This window comes from Oryza brachyantha, chromosome 5 (assembly GCF_000231095.2).
Source record: "Oryza brachyantha chromosome 5, ObraRS2, whole genome shotgun sequence".
Lineage (NCBI taxonomy): Eukaryota > Viridiplantae > Streptophyta > Magnoliopsida > Poales > Poaceae > Oryza > Oryza brachyantha.
In genome coordinates, this window is record NC_023167.2 from 18,352,834 (window position 1) to 18,371,835 (window position 19,002).

At 42.9% G+C, this 19,002-nt stretch overlaps 3 protein-coding genes and 1 non-coding gene across 7 annotated transcripts; 2 read left to right on the top strand and 2 right to left on the bottom strand.

Annotated features, from left to right (window-relative positions):
- Positions 1-216: 216 nt before the first annotated feature.
- LOC102700998 (50S ribosomal protein L7/L12-like) lies at positions 217-2,321 on the bottom strand. 3 transcript variants are annotated; one of them, XM_040524240.1, is made up of 2 exons: positions 1,646-2,321; positions 217-927 (listed from the first exon to the last, which is right to left on the bottom strand). In XM_040524240.1, the coding sequence occupies exon 1, from the start codon at positions 2,263-2,265 to the stop codon at positions 1,672-1,674; it is 594 nt and encodes a 197-aa protein (XP_040380174.1). In that variant the 5' UTR covers positions 2,266-2,321; the 3' UTR covers positions 217-927; positions 1,646-1,671. The 3 variants fall into 3 exon arrangements, with proteins under 3 accessions (XP_040380174.1, XP_040380173.1, XP_015692695.2); XM_040524239.1 differs by having other exon boundaries at positions 218-922; XM_015837209.2 differs by having other exon boundaries at positions 230-881.
- Positions 2,322-7,385: 5,064 nt separating this feature from the next.
- Positions 7,386-13,478, top strand: LOC102712813 (CDP-diacylglycerol--serine O-phosphatidyltransferase 2). Of its 2 annotated transcripts, XM_015837849.2 has the most exons (13): positions 7,386-7,825; positions 7,953-8,237; positions 8,914-8,979; positions 9,167-9,226; positions 9,626-9,716; positions 10,116-10,170; positions 10,258-10,337; positions 10,452-10,568; positions 10,657-10,741; positions 11,426-11,517; positions 12,520-12,773; positions 12,875-12,963; positions 13,132-13,478. In XM_015837849.2, the coding sequence occupies exons 2-13, from the start codon at positions 8,071-8,073 to the stop codon at positions 13,257-13,259; spliced, it is 1,284 nt and encodes a 427-aa protein (XP_015693335.1). In that variant the 5' UTR covers positions 7,386-7,825; positions 7,953-8,070; the 3' UTR covers positions 13,260-13,478. The 2 variants fall into 2 exon arrangements, with proteins under 2 accessions (XP_015693335.1, XP_015693337.1); XM_015837851.2 differs by lacking the exons at positions 7,386-7,825; positions 7,953-8,237; positions 8,914-8,979; positions 9,167-9,226 and adding an exon at positions 9,243-9,368.
- A 797-nt stretch (positions 13,479-14,275) lies between these two features.
- Positions 14,276-16,739, top strand: LOC102701270. The gene is made up of 4 exons (XM_006655510.2): positions 14,276-14,535; positions 14,644-14,737; positions 15,213-15,422; positions 15,772-16,739. Exons 1-4 carry the CDS (start codon positions 14,437-14,439, stop codon positions 16,485-16,487), a joined length of 1,119 nt encoding a protein of 372 aa, XP_006655573.2. The 5' UTR covers positions 14,276-14,436; the 3' UTR covers positions 16,488-16,739.
- A 725-nt stretch (positions 16,740-17,464) lies between these two features.
- LOC121054584 lies at positions 17,465-17,586 on the bottom strand. The gene has a single exon (XR_005811972.1). It is a non-coding gene; the product is annotated as a U5 spliceosomal RNA (small nuclear RNA).
- Positions 17,587-19,002: the final 1,416 nt, after the last annotated feature.

The window sequence follows — 19,002 nt, forward strand, 5'->3', positions numbered from 1 at the left end:
GCCACGAAGTCGATAACGATAATCGTACCATTGCCACGAAGTTGATAACGATGATCGAGCAAGAGCTATCTGCTTGGAGCAGACAGACCACGGCGACGGTGAGTCGCCGGTGCGTCAACACGTCGGCCAATCGAGGGGTCTAACTGACACGGCGACGATCAGCCGGCCGGTTGGCTGCCACCGCCGGCGCATCGCCGGAACTGTCCGTGAGTGAAAGCCACATGGCAGCTGCCACTCCTAGCTGACCTGACCTGCGACCTGAATGTACAACATTTTCTTCTCTCTTCTTTTGGCTCATGGCTAGAGTTCACCACACTCCTATTACCATACCCTTTTTATATGACGACTCGGCACTCCCTGGACCAGTCATCGTCATCTTAGGGGTTCCTGCCAGAAGCAGTGCACTACATCGTTTCAAAAAAGAAATACATAAGTGGATTGTTGATGTTCACATGACCCATGTCGTTTCAAAAAAGAAATACATAAATGCATTTTCTATGTCCATACGACCCATGTCATACCACAAGATCATGTCACATTTGCAGATGATAATGACTTGAACGCCATATCGTGCTTGTAGCTCAGTAGCTATGGTCCATTACATATACAGCCGGTGAGGTCAACAAAAAAATACTCAATGTTGTACACTCAAAGAGTCTCAGACTCAAGGTTGAACACTCCAGAGCTCTGCAGGCCGTTGATCTCATTTTTCAACAGAGATTATTCCATGTTTCTTTGTTAGTGGCAGAAAATTCATCAACAGAACAAAGAGAAACACATGATGGCATGAATACTTGGCTAGCTGGGCCTTCAAAATGTCAATTAACATTTACAATCCCAGACTGCATGCACCCATCTGATATTAACACTGGAATCCCAAACTGCATCAACCATGAGAAAACCCAGTTAAAAATTGTGAACCCTGCACTGAGCAAAGACTGCAGATTTAAAACTTGCATTATGCGCTACAATTACATAAATAAAACATAAGGTTAGCTTCCAACTAATATAAAGAAGTATATTAGCCAGCAAAAAAATTAATCAATACGGCAACTATGTCAACCAAGGCTCTAATGCATGTATAGACAACCAACTCAAGGCCCTGTTAAATCATTTCCCTAACTATATAGGCTTGTTCATTTTAATGCCATCTTTAACCTTTCTGAAATTTGGCAAGATAACAAACTAGACGTACCACTGCCAACACACCCCTATCAAATTTTGGTAGTTCCAGAACTTTCTAGTCTTAGCTTATACTAAAATTTGGTAAAACATCAAACTAAACAACACCCAGCCTCATATACCTTTTGAAAAGTTGGCATCACCCATGTTTGGTGTTTTTTTTTTCTGTTTTTTTAGCTTTCGCAAGTTTTTTTGGGGCAATGAAGCGAACAACTTCACAAGTTTTAATTAATTTTGTATCCAATGCTTCACCGCATGAAAAATTTACAAGATAAACATTTTACATCGTGCCTCATAATTACATGTGATTGATGCTTAGTAGAGCACTATGAGGATCATATTTTTTTTAAATGATTTCGATTATTATCATACATTGCCATACAGGTCTATTCATATAGAGTAACTACATCAATCATCTGTGCATTTAAGTTGAATCTAGAATCAGAGGAAATTTGCATCTAACCTTGAAAATTGAAATGGATGTGCGGATCAGTCCATGACGACCTTGGCACCGACAGCCTTCATCTTCTCGATGATCGTCTGGGCTTCCTCCTTCGACACGCCGCCCTTGATCACCGCGGGCGCCTTCTCCACTAGCTCCTTCGCCTCCTTCAGGCCGAGGTCCGTGAATGACCGGATCTCCTTGATCACCTTGATCTTGCTTGCCGCATCGAACGCTTCCAAGCGCAGCTCGAATACCGTCTTCTCGGCCGCCGCCGCCCCACCGGCCTTCTCTCCGGCGGCGCCCGCTGCCGCTGCGCCGCCACCACCACCACCCAGGCCCGCGGCAGAGTTGAGGATGGCGATGGGGGGAGCAGGGATGTCCAGGCGGCGGAGAAGGAGAGCGGAGAGCGCGGCGGACTCGCCGAGGGTAAGGGAGGATACGTCCTCGACGAGGCGCCAGACGCGGTCGGAGGGAGGGGCGCGGGACGGGGAGGTGGGGTCGAAGGTGGAGGGGTCGTAGTCGGTGGGGAGCTTGCGGACGTCGATGATCTCCTCCGCCGCGGCGGTGGAGAAGGCTGGGGTGAGGCGCCCGTGGCGGAGGAGGAGGCGGTGGCCGGAGCGGAGGAGGGAGGCGGCCATGGCGGCGACGGCGAGGCTAGGGTTTAGTGTCAGTGGGTTGATGGCTCGATGCGATGCGGGAGTGGTGGTGTTTTGGACTAAACAGGCCTCATTTTGGAATTGTTTTTGATCCAGAAGAGGCCCACTTAGGCCCATAAAAGGCCCATTTATACATCTTTTCATGGGCCGGGCTATGCTACAGGCTGGTGAATAATTGAATGACATTTTGGTGTGCAAATTACAATTATTTCATTGTCTTCTCGAAGTAAAAAAATTGTCTAATTTTGTGATAAATCTGAAGATAATGCAGAGGTTGTTTCACTGAAAGTGAAAAATAATAAAGGTTTGGACCGTGCTACACTGCTAAGGAGATGAACAACGCTCACTGTCGGATCAATTACGACAGTTGCAAATCGCTGGGGGGAAAAAACCGACAGATCAGTCGTCGACTTGACAAAATATCATTGCAGCACATTTTAAATCAAACACCATAGCAGTGCCATCAACATTGTGTTGTCCATGACTGGTGACTCAGCAATCAGGAGAAAGTTAGAAACACATCATGCATCACAGCATCAGCTTCTCTGTCCATCTGAACGAGCATCTTCTCGATTGAACACCTCATATCTGAATGACCGGATCATCATCTGCCGATCGATTTCAAACAGACTCCACGAGCAGTGCCAAAACCAAATTTGGATATATAGATACGATATCAGAACGGCTGAGATCATGATCCGATCGCCCAACCAAACTCCAAATCCACTAAAAACCTTCAAATCATTGTCATCATTCTCTGAAGAAAAGAAAATACAGTGGGACAACCGAAGAATCTTCTTCGGCTGTAGCTGTAGCATCGAGGGCACGTACTCGTGGTCCATTTCCAACCGCGATTTGGTCCCCGATCGATCGCGCTGTCGATTGGTGAGGAGAGCGTGTGTGCAGGCTGTGTGTTGCTGCTTTGCCAAATTGGCAGCAAATCTCCAGATCAAACCACGCATATCAGGTTCCTTGCTTGCATTATCAGCTCATCAGATCACACACAAATTCCATTCATTCATGCGTAGGGTACGTACGTACGTGGTCCACTGTGATGCCCCCCATGCATGCGCTGTATACATGCAAATCAGATCTGCGAGGTTGTCACTCAGCTCGTGCGAATCAAGTTCTAGTACTTTTTTTTTTGGTTGATTTACGATTTGCAGCTCGGGTCCCGAGAGAAGAGGGCTGACCTTGGGAAGCTTAATTAACAAATGGAGGTGATAAAAGCGGCTGATCATCGGGGTTTGTTTAGTGTCCGGAGGGTTGTGTTTGCTAGCCTGCTAGGGTTCATTGCTGGATGGCACTTAATTTGGCACTGGAGTAGAAGAAGAAGAATCTGATGTTGTAATGGAAGAATTGGATGCCAAAGCCTAGAAGAATATACTGCTGCCAGATTTTTATTAGCAACATGTGTGTTGTGGTCTTGTGGAAGGATTAGGACTTGGAGCACCTTTCTGACGTGTTCATCTTTCGGCGTGGTTATCATCTGCTTGATACTCAGTACTTGGATTCATAAGAAAGTAATAGTAAGGGCTATATCTCTCTTCTTCAACTTTTAGAAAGAATTTTAGCAACTTTTTTATAAACTTATGACAGCAAATTTAGTGGGGTCTCAATGGGGGTATACGTGGTATCACAAACGTTAGTGGGTGAGACTCCCTAGCCTCCATGGCAGATCCACCACTGCCCTTAAACCAATTTTTTCAATTTGAATTAATAAACTTACCGTCATAGTGGTTTGGATTATCGCAAATAATTTTTCAGTATATATAAACAAAGTCGAACACGTTGGCTTCAGTAGACCGACGATAAACCTCATTTATGTGCGTTTCATATATTTACCAAAGGTGAGGTCATATGTGGCTATACATATTGTTTAGGTGGTCTAAACTGTAATAGTGACAAATTTAACCGGTTTGAAGTGAAACGACAGGGTTTAAGTATGATCCAAAATAAAACTTGACTATCAAAAGATAACCCTAAGTGCAATTCACTCTAAAATATATAATTTTGCTAATTTTAGATGGTTAGAACCCTAGATTTTTCATCAATTTTAGATCTAATTGCTGTTGTTTTTCTCCAAAAGCTTTATTGCGTTTTGGAATTTACTACTCAGTCTATCAAAAATACAAGGACATCAAGAGTTTGAATTTTATCCATCAATATAAGAACATCGCCACCTACATACTCATGTCAACCAATCACTGTTACCAATCATTTAATTTTCACTTAACCCTTAATTCTATAAACATTAGTATATTAAAAAAAAGACCAAACATCCTTCTGGAGTGATTATTTGGTTTCAAAACTATTCCCTCCTATTAAAAATATTTATCGCTTAGGACAAAATTTGAAATCCTTTAACATTCCAACAATCAATTTTGTTTTATAATAAATTTAAAATATCTAATAAGTTTATGATATTATGATTGTACTTTTCGAGGAAAACCTATGTGTATCATTTGTCTTGTATCTAAACAAAGCATTTAAGAAATATTGATGATAAGAATTTTAGAAATTTAAGCAATTCTTATCATAAATGATAAATATTTTTAACTAGAGGGCATAATATATATGGGTTTTACTTTCTGTCGGTTTCACTACCTAAACTCTAATAATTGCTAATGATTAAAAATGTATCTAAAATTATTCTATAAACCATATTTTTAAATTTTACCCTTATTTAAAAACAATAACATCCAAACGAACCATTGGTATGCGTCAGGCATGTGCACATAGTATTTTAGAGTGTAGTTTGATACGACCAACAACACTACTCCCCTTTAAAGACTACTCCCTATAAAGGGACCTTTTTCATCGCTTATACTTATGTTTATTAGTTAAAATTTAACTTTTTCAATCTTAAATTTAGAGTTAATGTTAGTTTTTTCACTAGAGTTTATTTTTCAGCATTGACCTCTAGATCGCTAAGAATATGGATATAAAATTTTTATTCAAAAATTATTTTTCGTTCGTAAATACGTCGATCCTCTTGTTGTTAACCAGCTTCACTTGATCAATAGGAAGTTACAAAGGGCTAAAATCCCGTTCACTTTTTAAACTCCAATACAATTGTTTTCTATGATTTTAAATCCCAAATTATTTACCTTCCTCTTTACTAAACTACAACACAACAATTACTAAATTAAAATTTTATTGAATAAAAAACACTAAAGATAAAAAAGTCTTTCTCTTAAAACAAAAGGCGAGTACTCACCTCAGTCAGGCCGCATGCATATTGCACATAGAACACATCAACACATATTGCACATTGCCAGTGGCGACGCTGCATGTACGAAGGGGTTCCTAGGAACCCTTTTCAAAAATATTTTTAAATAAAGTTTATGAATTTTTACCATATATTCACTCATCCGAACCAAATTCAAATACCCATAACATTATCTCTATTTCGCTAGCTTTCCCTGCACATTGCGTTGAATGAACTCTCGCCACCGCTGCAGCAGAGCACAGCAGAAGCACCACCATCGTCCACTCCACTCGTCGTCACGTTACCGCCGCGAGTGCCGGTGAGATGATGAGGTGACGACGACGGTGTGACACCATTTGACCCGCACCACGTCGTCGCCTCGGCCCTCGTGCCGGTCAAATTGGCACGGCCGGCCCTCGACCCCGCAGTACGTTGGCCGCGGCCGTGATCACCTGCGTCGCGGCGGCCCAACACGTTGCCGCGCGGGACGCGGCTCTCTCACGACACGCACGCATGTACGTACGGCACGGATCGCGCGGGACGCGGATCGTGCAGCCAGCAGCGCTGTGCCGCGGCTGTCGCCACCCGCCATGGCGCTATCCTCTCCCTTCTCTCGATCTGCACCGCGTACGCGACGCGCGTCGCCTCCTCTCCTTATCCGCTGCTTGCTGCTGCTACCCGCGGCGAACCGAGAAAACGAACAAGCGGAATCCAGCAAAATCTCATCGTCATATATATTACCTAAACGCTGTTCCATCTTTCTTTTTTTTTTTTTGTCCTTCTTGTTTGAAGAGGACCCCGTTGCCGTCTTTTTGTTTGCCCTGCCCATGAATCTAGACCGGATCGTTTTTACAAAGTACAACAAACAAAACGGTGTGCAGTGTGTTTAGATACGGTCAGAACCTGTTGAAATTTTGTGACTGTTTGCTCGAAAGCTGATCCCATGTAGCACACGTTCACCACGCCGTAATCGTTGGTTTGTGGATTCTTTTTCTACCCTTCTCAATCACTTTAAACGATGTGTTTACGACAATTAATTCAATCATTTGTACTTTTAAATGGCTATAAAAGAATTAAATGTAAAAGAATTATATTAATTGAGATATGGTTTGTTTATTTGTAAATATGTGCAAAAAATTAAATTGTTTGAGATATATGTGAAGCATTATGAAGAAATTTATTTTTTATTATATTTGAGGTATATTTGATACGTCTTGTACAACTTTGAATTATTTTTGATAATTCAAATGTGTGCAAAATGTTAAAAAAATATCTTAAATAATTTAATTTTTTCTATAACGTATCATATATATCTCAGACAATTCAATTTTATGCACATATTTATAAATGAACAAGTGCTATCTCAATTAACATAATAAAATACAGACAAATAAGCAAGGGCAACAATTTATTTTTTGGCTATATCGACAACAAAGGTTGACGGGACAAGATCAGACACCTGGTTTGTTTGAAAACCCGGTTCATATGAACAAAATGAATAAGATCATTTTGTTAGTTGAGATTTAAAAACAAGGTTAAGTAACTGTTCCTTCTTTTAAACTACACCCTCAAGGCCTTTTTGTTAAATGCATATTTTTACCCCTAATGTTTGTTAAGTCTCGTTCGAGATATATTAAACGTGAAATTCGTCAACTCGCCCCGCTGCATTTTTAACCCAAAACGAGATCGCAAGCCCGTGGTTTAACCCAGCGACACCGCCGTAATGCAGAAGCTACCACGGCGACCCACCAGCACCGGACAACTGTGTTTCGCCGGCCACGTGACACGGCGATGAATGAAATTTTTGGATAGAACACGCACGATACAACGGAGGTAGTTGGAACTCGGCGACGAATAAACCGTACCGGGTTTGGTTCTTGCCCCCGCCCGGGCCGGGACCCTGCCAGCCCAGCCATCGCGCCTCGCGCAGTCGCGCCCGGTGGTACAGGTGTGTCCACCCGCGCGAGCGGCGCGGAGGCTCTCCTCTCGATCGGTGGCGCCGCGGCCGCACCCGCGCGGCGTTGGACGGCGAGCCCCCCACCCTCTCCCCGTTGGCCGGAGCGTTTTACGTGGCCGCGCGCGACGGAAACCAACCCCCCTTCGTCATCGTCGTCGTGTTCCTCTCTGTCTCTCTCTCTCTCCCCTGTTTTAAAGAAGACGAGAGCGCCACTTCGTCCCTCGCTCGCCTCGCTCCCTCTCCTCCTCCTCCTGCCCCCACGCGCGGCAGCGGTTGCCGATCGCTGCCCGCTGTCGGCCGCCCGAGATCTCCGGCGCGTCGATTCCGCGTGCGGCGCGTCGATAGGGTTCTCGCTTCTCGGGCTTAACCTGTTGGTTGGTGTCTTATTCGCTCTGCTGCTTCTGCATGTCCTGTTCCCCCTACGTTTCTTTCTTTCTTTCTTTCTTTCTTTCTTTCTTCTCTGTCCCGAGCGCGACAATCCGTGGTGGCTATATTACGCAGGTGCTTCGCTTGGTTTGGCGTGTTGCCTCTTGCCCCTGTCAGGGGTTCGCTGCGGCAGTTTCTCCTGTCAGGCTGTCACATCGGCTTCGGTTCTGCGGCCTCTGTTGGGGAACGGAACATGGAAGTGAAGCAGAGGACGAGGCATCGCGACGGCGAAGAGAGGAGGCCTCTGGCAGCGGCGGCGGCGGCGGCGGATGGCGGCGCCGAGGAGTACGACCCCTGGACGGCGTGGCTCTACAAGCCGCACACCATCTCGGTGCTGCTTGTCGGTGCTTGCCTTCTAATGTAAGTGCTCCTTAATCAACTTTCACCCATGTCTAAGATGAAAAAAATCGTTTTTTTTCTTCGTTGATGCCTGTGACTTAAGGGCTAAGGCCTTGCGTTGGGGCAAGTACAATTCAACAGATGCTAGGGCTATATGCCTATCAGGTGCATCAACAGTGTCAGGGTTGAAAAGCAGAACATGTACTTGTGTGATTTACTTTCCATGTTAAAGGAGAATTTTTTGGGATCGAAATTTAGTGATTTTGTGCAAGCATGTTGAGAGATTTTGAATGATTGAATGGACATGAAAGCATGGCAGTCTGGTTCAGCAAAGCTAGCAAACAATTGTACGTTCGAGGGGCTTGGGAGGATCGGAATCTTGTTCAAGAATCTCATGCCAAATCTTTTACTAGTAACAATCATTTATTCACTCATGGCTCCTTGTCATCCCATTTTTAGCAGCTGCAAATTACTAGTATATGGGAAGTGCATTCTCTTGTCCTTTTAACTGTAGAATGGGCTCACCGAGAACTTTATTACTGTTGCTTCATGAGAGGATTAAGCATAGAGCTTAGTGTCAGAAACAACCATTAGTATGCTAGGCTGTAGAGCTGTTGTGAAACTTGCTGGGGGCGTCCTCCTTTTCACTTTCTCGTGGCGCTGTCTGACTTCATATTCAATGATGTTCTCATTTTAGTTGGGCAAGTGGAGCTCTTGATCCAGAGGGTGCTTCTTCTCACAGCAGCGCGACATCGATTAAGAGGTAATGACTGAAAACATTTTTTTTCTTTACTGGAAAAGCGGAAAGTGATGCAATCATCCTAGGCAACTCTGGTTAATTCTCTATTTTTGATTGTGTCTTTTGGACTTGAGCTGTTCTCCTCTCACCATTGCACAATGATTGGGAGAGAGTGACACTGACTCATGTATTTATCACTGACACTCTCCAGGGGTGTCTGGGCTATGATTGCGGTCTTCCTTGCTTACTGCACTCTGCAAGCACCTTCAACGTGAGTTAGCCTCCCCACTTTCTTATGTAATTCAAACAATGGGAGCTATAGCAGTGCAGTGGTTGTCGCTGTCAGACATTTTGCTTTGGGTGGGGAAATTGAAGGTTTGCTCCTTCAGAATAGGTGCCCCACGACTGACTCTGTGAGTGAGACCATGCAGTAACCAATTCTCTTATAAAAGTATAGGGCTTGTTATCCGTCAGGTTGTTTTTAATGACGACAGAAAAAAAATACTTTGAGGGACCCAATACCAGTGGCATTCTCACACTGTTTTTGTACTTGCTGCTTTTGTCTTCTTTATCTCCTTGGCTTCACAACAATTTGAGAACCTGTAAATCTGCTGTGCTTCTCTGGTATTTTGCATGATGATAATTCAATGTCTTGGCAATATTGTCACAGGATACTTATTAGGCCCCATCCCGCTGTCTGGCGCCTGGTGCATGGACTGGCTGTCGTTTACCTTGTAGCACTAACCTTTCTTCTTTTCCAGGTTAGTTGTTTCTATTTAGAAATTCATACATCAATAAATATGACAAAAATGCCCTTTCGATAAAATCCCATGCACGTAAAATGAGAGAAAATGGCGGGAAAAGTCTATTATTCATAGGTCTATTTGGGAAATTCTTATGGGTACACTAAGCGCCAACTATTTGAGAAATAAAACTTGAGAGCTAAGCAAACACAAACTTACAGTTCTGTATCCAAACTACTCCAGTAAAAAAATATTTGACATAGGGAGAACTATATTGTTGTCTGGAGGGAGTATTCAATTATATTAATTTAGTGTAAATGGCATTTCTTAGGACTCTGGGTACAGCGCCTCAACTATGCAAAGACATGTACATCTTGGATTCTATTTTGTAATTATTATTTCTTGCTTGTTTTCCAGAATCGCGATGATGCTCGCCAGTTCATGAAACACCTTTACCCTGATCTTGGAGTTGGTATATCTTTACATCAAAAGGTTTTGCACTGGAAATTAAACTTGTAGAAGAAATGGTGCTGACAAACATTTATGTATATTAATGCAGAGTTACCAGAGAGATCTTATGGAGCTGACTGCCGTCTGTATGTTCCGGAAAACCCTAAAAGCAAGTTCATAAATATTTATGTATGATTTTCCATTTGAACCTTCCTATTTCACGAAAATGCCCTGATTTTATTACTAATGCAACACTATCATTGTCATTACACCACCATATTTGATTGTTTGATCTTTGTATAGGATACATTATTTGATGAATTTGTAGTTGCCCATATCCTGGGTTGGTGGGGTAAGGCTGTAATGATACGAAATCAGCTTCTTCTATGGGTCCTCTCGATTGGTTTCGAGTCAATGGAGGTTATATCTGGATACTCTTTGGAAGATGATTTCTTTTTATCTTGTTATCTCTAATCTAACAAGGAATTATGCTTATTATCTTTTGCAGCTTACATTCAGACACATGTTGCCAAACTTTAATGAGTGCTGGTGGGATAGTATTATCTTGGATATCTTGATCTGCAACTGGTTTGGTAGGACAATTTGAGACAGCTGACTTTCATGTTTTCTTTTTACATTTAATGACATTGATGAAACCTAAATTCATTGCTAAAACAAAGTTATGCAAATTAAAATAATTCAGTGTGTTTTGAGTTTGCATAATTTTATACTCTTTGTTTGGATCTAACTCTATCAACTGAACATGATAATATAGAAAAAGAATATCGATGTGATGTATCTGAAAGTTTAAAGAAGAAAACTTAGACCTGATGCACATGCATAGTGCTGACATTAAACACTTACTGTTTCTGAAGTAATAATTATTTTATCTTCTTTTGTCAGTTTCATGTCTAGAAGGCTGGCCTCCTTCGGCCAGCCCATCAAAAAAGTTTCATGGCAATATTTCTTTTTCAAGAGCCAGTTAAAAAAATAAATCTGCCACATAAGACTCCCTTTTGAAATAAAAAAGTAATATTATTCTTTGTCAACGTCTTTGCTCAAATTGCTCTCTTCAATAGGCCAATACATAATGATATTAATGCTCAGCTTATGTAATATTGATGTCCTTGAACATCTTTTGAAGTTCACTGCACATTTTTTTTATCTGGATAAAAGCTACTGAAACATTTGATAGCATTTAGGCTATGAGCACTCCACATTTTATGCCTTCAGCTCTAGTTAAATCCTTTGACTGAAATGTTGATGTTTGTATTTAGGTATTTGGGCGGGGATGCATACAGTCCGTTACTTTGATGGTAAAACATATGAGTGGGTTGGACTGAGCCGCCAGCGGAGCATCATGGGTAAGGTATGTTTACCGAACAGACCAGTAGTTTTTTATTTGCAAAAATGGGTCAGTACACTTTTATTTAAGGATTTTTCTTCTAATCTTTATTCATCATGAGTCATGGCTCCGATCCCAGATTTTTTTGGTACCTGCTGAATTACTGCATGGATTCTTTTTTGAGTTACAACTTAGAAGCAAGGTTTGCAACATCGCGAGTATTGCCACGATAATCGGCCATACCATCAGGGCACTATAACGATAAACCGTGGTTTGGTTCGGTAATATCGCGAGAATTCAAAAATGTTGAAAAAAATGGAAGAAAAATCCAAAAAAAAATCGTGGTGATATATCGCTACTATCACGCGGTTTCACACAAAACTGTGATTATCGATATAGCAAGAACTGCCGTGATTATCGTTCTAGATGCCACTATTATCGTTAATTGTCGTGATTATTGTCCCAGACGCTGCTATTATCATTACTGACAAAACTGTCATGATAATCGTCTAATATCACGCGATAATTGCTCCCTACCGTGCGGTTTGACCCCAAAACCGTGATGATTTTATTCAAAAAAATTTGAATTCAAATTCATACGGTTTTCGTGCGTTTATCGTAATTATCATTGAATCATGCTATATCTGGCGCTCGGTTTCGGCTTATGAAACGACAAGTGAAACCCTGCTTACAAAAGCCTCTTGCTACAACCAAGTCCATGGCAGCATTCTATAACGATGCAGCTGCTGAGCAAAAGTAAATCACTTTGACTTCTTGTCTGTAGTACGCCAAACAACATGTGAGGTTTTCCCAGTGGGACTCTATTCATTTCTGTTGCTCTGTCCAAACTCCAAACTGTCAATTGCCATTATTGATACCTGACTTCATAATTTATTTTGTTGTATCCCGTTCTGGCATTCAGTGTGTTATATCTCACGCACATTTCTGTAGCTATATCATTCTTCAGACTGCATAGTTAGATTGGACCCATTTACAGTTTAACCCTATTCCTTTACTTGTGTGCAGGTCAAACGATCATTGAGCCAGTTCACCCCTGCACAATGGGACAAGGATCAATGGTACCCTTTCATGGGGCCATTGCGGTTCGTTCAAGTGCTGTTCCTGTGCGTCGTTTTCATGACAGTGGAGCTTAACACATTTTTTCTTAAATTTTGCCTCTGGATCCCTCCGAGGAATCCCTTGGTCGTGTACAGATTAATCCTATGGTGGTTGATTGCTATTCCAACCATTCGTGAGTACAACTCCTACTTACAAGACAGGTTCTCCCGAATTTCCCTTCACGCTCCATAGCATTGAGCATTCCTTGCAATTTTTTTCTTTTTCTGCTGCTAATATTTGTTCATGATCTTGGTCACATCAGCAAACCGGTGAAGAAGGTCGGGGCCTTTTGCTGGCTATCTCTGGCCATATGCATTCTAGAGCTTCTTATATGCATGAAGTTTGGACATGGTGAGCTCTTCTCTTCTGAGTTCTGATTCTCATTGGTCACTTGTAGGCTCTAGCAAGCAATGGACATCTCATTGGAGAAATTTTTATCATCATGATTCCTAGTGATTGTGCTGTATATTTGGAAATTGAACGTACATACAAGTGCCTAACTTTCTGTAATTTTTCCAGGGCTGTTTCATGATCCAATGCCTACCTGGCTGATCATGTTTTGGAGTTCGGTGGGTGTAGCACTTGTGGTTTTCTTGCTTGCATGGTCCTGGAGGAACCACCTGAAATATCATAGAAAACGTCTCTAATGGATTAGTTTTTCGAAAGATTTTGGACTCTGAAGTCTGAACCCCTGCAAACTTGCTTCTTTCTTCCTCCTGATAGAATTTGTACATATGTGGTGAGCAACTATGTAACTTAAAATCCTAGGGTAAAGCAATTTTCAGCTACATTTCACAGGAATAACCAACCAATTGTTGCCTCGCAAGATTGATGGCTGCTGCTTGGTAATAAGTGAAATATTATCATGACTCGATTTTGCTCCTGTGACTTGAATTTTACTAGTTCATATGTCGCATAGTATAAAGGACTGTGTACCCTGTGTAAAAATCAAGTATCAATGGTACCCTGGTTATTTTACGCTGTTGAATTTCTGTCCACGTTTGATCTTATTTAAAACATATAGAAAAGTATTAATTATTTTCTTATATTTTAATTTATTACTAAAGTAACAAAAAATGCCTTATTTAAAACATATATATATATAAGTATTAATTATTGTAGTATAATTTAATTTATTACTAAAGGAACAATAAAAAATATTTATAATTTTGTATATATTTTTTAAAAATAAGATAAACGGTGTGTTAAATAAAAAACGGAGAGAGTAGTATAAAAAAAATGGTTGTTGTGAGATTAAGTGGCATAAAAGTTATAGTAGGTAAATAATAAAATAAAGCTGTATAAAAGTTGTTTGATGAGAAAGAAAATATTCTTGGTATCACAACATGGAATGATAAAATAAATACAACTTTTATCTGAATTATGGAAGACACATATGTAAGACGCATAAGAGCAAATATAATAGCAGACTATAAACCGACTAAATGCTTATGTGGAAGAAAGAGAGGAGGGAAGAGTATAAGCGGGCTGTAAGTTTATAGCCAGCTTAGGCACAGGAAAAAACTTTATAAGAGAGATATATGGATTCTAATGAAGAACTAATTACTATTGATGAGAAGATTACTTAGCCTTGCTCTAAACCTGACCTTTTCTCCCCTATCGATGCGAATTCAACTGAGGCTAGCACGCATCTTAACGTCAATCGAACCGCCCACGTCGACACGACGTCTGAAGCCCAAGCCCTAACCGAATAAACCCTGCGGCCGCCGCCGCCGCCGCCGCCGCCCGTTCGCCGCAGCTCGCACCTCTTTCCGCACGGCCAACCCCGGATCCCCGGCGCGACGCGACGCGGCGGCCACTGCCATGATGAAGAAAAGAGCAGCAGCGAACAAACCGGCGGGCAGCGGCGAGCTGTCCCGCTTCCTGCAGTCGCACATCCAGACCATCAACGATACCTTCCAGGTACGATAAGCACCCCGAGTCTATCCCGGTGGTCACGGGTGACGGGACGGCTCTAATCCACGGCAACTCACGGCGCGGCGGCGTGCTTGTTTGCTTTGGGATTCTCAGATCATGGCGGAGGCGGCTCCGGGGGGCTTGGAGCGGACGGAGTGGTCCCAGGTCGTCAAGCTCGGCGAGCAAGTCTCCCGGCAGGCTACCGTTGGTACGTCTAGAAATGATCGATTTCTTTGGTTATGTTTCGTGCGCTTAGGTGATCGGACCACACACTTGCGGAAATTAGCGTGGAGAAACATATGTGTGTTTTTGGATTGTTTAGTTTCAGCGGAAACAATCGCCTGCTAGAAAAATTGTTTGTTTTCAAAGGGACTGTCTAGACTGCCCTTTTCAAAGGATTGGAGAGGAATTAATGTAGCAGCGGTATGTAATGGTTAGCTGCTGCATGTGGTAGAATTATGTTATTTGCTTGGCTATTTGCAATTATTTTTCTTGCTAGTGATTACAGTAGCAAATCCAATGTCCAATTGATGTTGTGTGAAATACCGATACCGTCTCTGCTATATTGTAAGCTTTGTCGCTGTTTGCTAATGCCTGCTTTTGGTACAGCTCGAATATACTGATACCGTCTCTGCGATAATGTAACCTTTGTCACTGTTCGCTGATGCCTCTTTCTGATACAGCTGGAATGGTCTGGAGCGGTGATTTGCCTGATGTAGAAACGCTGAAGGAGAACATCGTCGCATATTTCAACATCCTGCAGGGTTTCCTCTTGGGTTGCCATGGCAGCACAGTTGGCGCAGGACCCACACTTCACAAATCCATCTGTAGTTCTGCAAAGAGTGTTGTTGACTCCAGCTTCTCATTGTTCAATCAAGCTGTTTCTGCTTTTGGTATGTAAAAACATCATGCTAAAACTTTTCATAAGGACCTTCTATTGTCTGTTGATCCCTTTTGTCTTCCTAACTATAGATTGCTAAACTAATAGTCACTTAGAATTAAGTAATGTATTAAAAAAACCCTTCATAATTGGACTTACTGATCTAATTTCCTTACAGCTGAAGCGAGAAGGACAATTTATCATTTTCTGCCTTTAGTTGTCATTATGGCATAAATGGATAAGCAGAAAAACACGGGAATAGAAATGTAGTATGAGAGACTGTTACTAGCATGTGCAGATTTTAGCCTTGCAGTTTAATTTTGCTTCTAGAGTTAAGCTAACACCTGTTCTGTGACACGCAGAATCTCGCAGTCCTGACCGGAAAACAATTATACCTCAAGTGACTGGAACTGTATGGGAAGCTTGTCTTGCTCTCAACAAGGTACCGACAAACAACTGTGTTGCCATAGGACGAGCCATGACTCAGATAGGTGTGTATCTGAAGGATGTTCTCCGGGAGATGAAAGAACTACCGGTTGGTGATTCTGGTGATAGCACTGCTGAAAAATCCTCCAATGGAGCCGTGGAGACCACGAGTTGTTCTGATAGAGATGAATTGTCAAGTGATCTTGAGTTGGATGAGGACTTCACTGAAGAGGAGATTGCCGTTGCCAAAATGATTGTCACTGTGGCGTCCGACGCTCTTGTTGTGGTGAAAGAAACGATTCGTTTCATTACTTGTTTGCTTAAGAGCTCAGGTAACCGAAGCGGGGCTAATGAGGAAAAAGTTGAGACAATGGAAAAGCTGCGGAGCTGTTGCAGGGATGCAGCAGACCAGATTAACGATCTTGGGGCATCTGTATACCCACCACAAGACTTATCTCAGATGAATTCCTCAGTGAAAAGATTGTATGATGGCACTAGTGCGATGCGAAGGGAAATTAGTAATCTTAATGGCTCACCTGAGAGCGCCTATTTAGCTCTTGAAAGATTCGAGAAGTCCCTGGGAGCTCTAGAGGTGGAGATAGATGGTGATGTAGTAAATGAGATGGAAAATCTTACTATTAGCTCGTCCTGATTGCTGGAAATTTAAGGATTAGCCATGCCCGTAACTATGTGATAGTCTGTCTAATCATTAGTAGAGCTACTATAGAGCTTTTGTTGCTCAATTAAACGAGACATGTATAATCCTTTCCAGTGTAACAGATCGAATGCTTATTGCATAGCCTGCTTTGCGGCATATCCTTTTTGCATCTGGGTGAAGGCAATGTCTTTGTCAAGTGCCATAAGACTGACGACATTTTACTCCATTTATTCTGTTTTCGCTCCATTTGTTCTGCTTCAGACGTGTTCTTTCATCGTATATGCCACAATGCTTACGACATTTCGCTAGTTTTATTCTGTTTGACATGAGCATAAACAAAACAGACTCACTAACGATTAAAAATTTAAAATAATTTATGGACAAAATTTATACGTGTTAATGATTAAAAACAAAGGCTAACCATTATATCCCGCTGCACAAATCAACAAATTTATACGTGTTAATTTTAAAATTAAATTTAACTTAGGACATGTCCTTTCACGCCAGCTTTGAGGTAAAGACATCAACGTTAGCGTCGAGCTGCACAAAATATGTCGCCACAATCTCTATCAACTTTGCTTGTGCAAACACTCTTAGCCAATCGTTGTAAAATTCACATGAAAACGCACAACCAGGATAAAATTCTGTACCGGAAAACAAAATGTACAGGAAAAGATAAAAAGAGAAATGTATCACGAACAAAATTCCGATAAGATTTTAGCAGATTGGTTTTTACTAGGAAAGTATTCCAAGAAACTTTGCAAACACTCATAGCCAATCGTTGTAAAATTCACATGAAAACGTACAAACAGGATAAAATTTATTCCGGAAAAAAATTACAGTAAAAGAAACAACAATATGTATCAAAATAAAATTACGATAATAGGATTCTAACAGATTGATTTCTTTAAGTATATTTTCCACACAGAATTTAACTAACTGATTTAGTTGTCCGTCGTACGGATGGAAGATATCTCAAAACGAAAAAATTTTAACAGATTAATTTGTTGGTGCTCATCAGATATGTGGCGCGCACACGGTATTTTTAGTAAAAGGCGAAAGAATAGTTCGCTATGTGCTCACCACGCAGCTGCGTGCTCTTCATCCATCCTACTGGTTTTCTTCTTATAGCTGTTCTCATCTACTCATTCGCCATAGCTCGCGAGGTGGTACTAATCACTCGCAGTCTCCCACCCACTCCCGCTGGGCCACCGCTGCATCTCTCATTCTCCCTCTTCCAACACGTCAGGCCCATCCGACCTTTGGCCCAGGTAGGTGCTGCATCCGATCATGACAACTCGGCCCATGCCGTGTGTCACGAATTTCCGCGAGTGACACGGCCGCGCGGCGCCGGCGGGCGTGCCGTGCCGCTGGGTTTCCCCGGCGAAACGCGGCAGCCCGGAGGTGGGCGTGCGGTTTGGGTGGGGTGAGGTGAGGTGACCACCCACCGGCCAGCGACAACGGCGCGATTGCTGTGGCGCTGCACGCAACGCACCGGCCACCGAAGAAGCGAGCAGAAGGCGGCCGGCGCCACGCGCGGTCGTCGCGCGCCCGCGCCCACCATGCATGGCACCACCAGCAGCTGCAGCAACCGCGCCTCTCTCTCGCGTGCGGCGCGCGCGGGGCCCTCCACGCCGCACGCGCCGCTGGCGTGTCGCGGGGCGGGGCGGCAGCGTGTCGGGGGCGGGGTTGAGTACCCAATGATTGCGCATATTATACTTGGCACTTCCCCAATCCTCGCGTAGGCCACCGTCGCAGCCAGCCACTACCGGAGTTGTACCACGCACAATACTGCCTTTTCCTTCGCCGGTGCGCCGTCGATTCGGACTCCCAGACCTAGCTGCTCCATCCAATGCCCGCCACGCACACTCACTTTGCTTGGAGCAGAATGGAACGGAGAAAATTATGGTTTCTTTCCCAAGGCCAAAAAACAAGACGACGAACTTGTGCTGCCCCAGCATGTTACGTGCCCATGACGTATGTCCAGCGTGGTGGACAGGAGCATGCAGCAGCCATGCACGCTACGCTGGCACGCTTAGTTTCTGTTCACATCGTTCGGAATTCGTCAATTCGATCGGCGCCGGTTTGAAAGAGAGCTGGCATTGTTTATGTGTGGCTCACGTTATGTTCTTGTGAGAGATAGGCTGACTCGCAATGAGGCCGTGATCATAAAGTTGATGGCCTGGCCGGGGCCGATCTTGGGCGTGGCAGACAAGTATGATGAGCCCTTTCGGTGGCTAGATTTTGCCGATCATGAACACAGTGGTTGTTACGGCACATTTTATCTGCCGTCGCTCCGTAATATAGTTATTTAATATGGAATTTTACCAATACTAGTGCTATGATATCTTTCATCGTTTGATTTTTGTATCGTGTCTGGCACTACAGCTGTGCTCTAGCTCGATTTGTCGCAAAAATCATACTGTACTATACTTGCAGTGTAAAGTGATCGCCTAACGTTGATCAGATTGACGAGAGAGCACGTCGACACGCCAGTGTGCAGTGTACT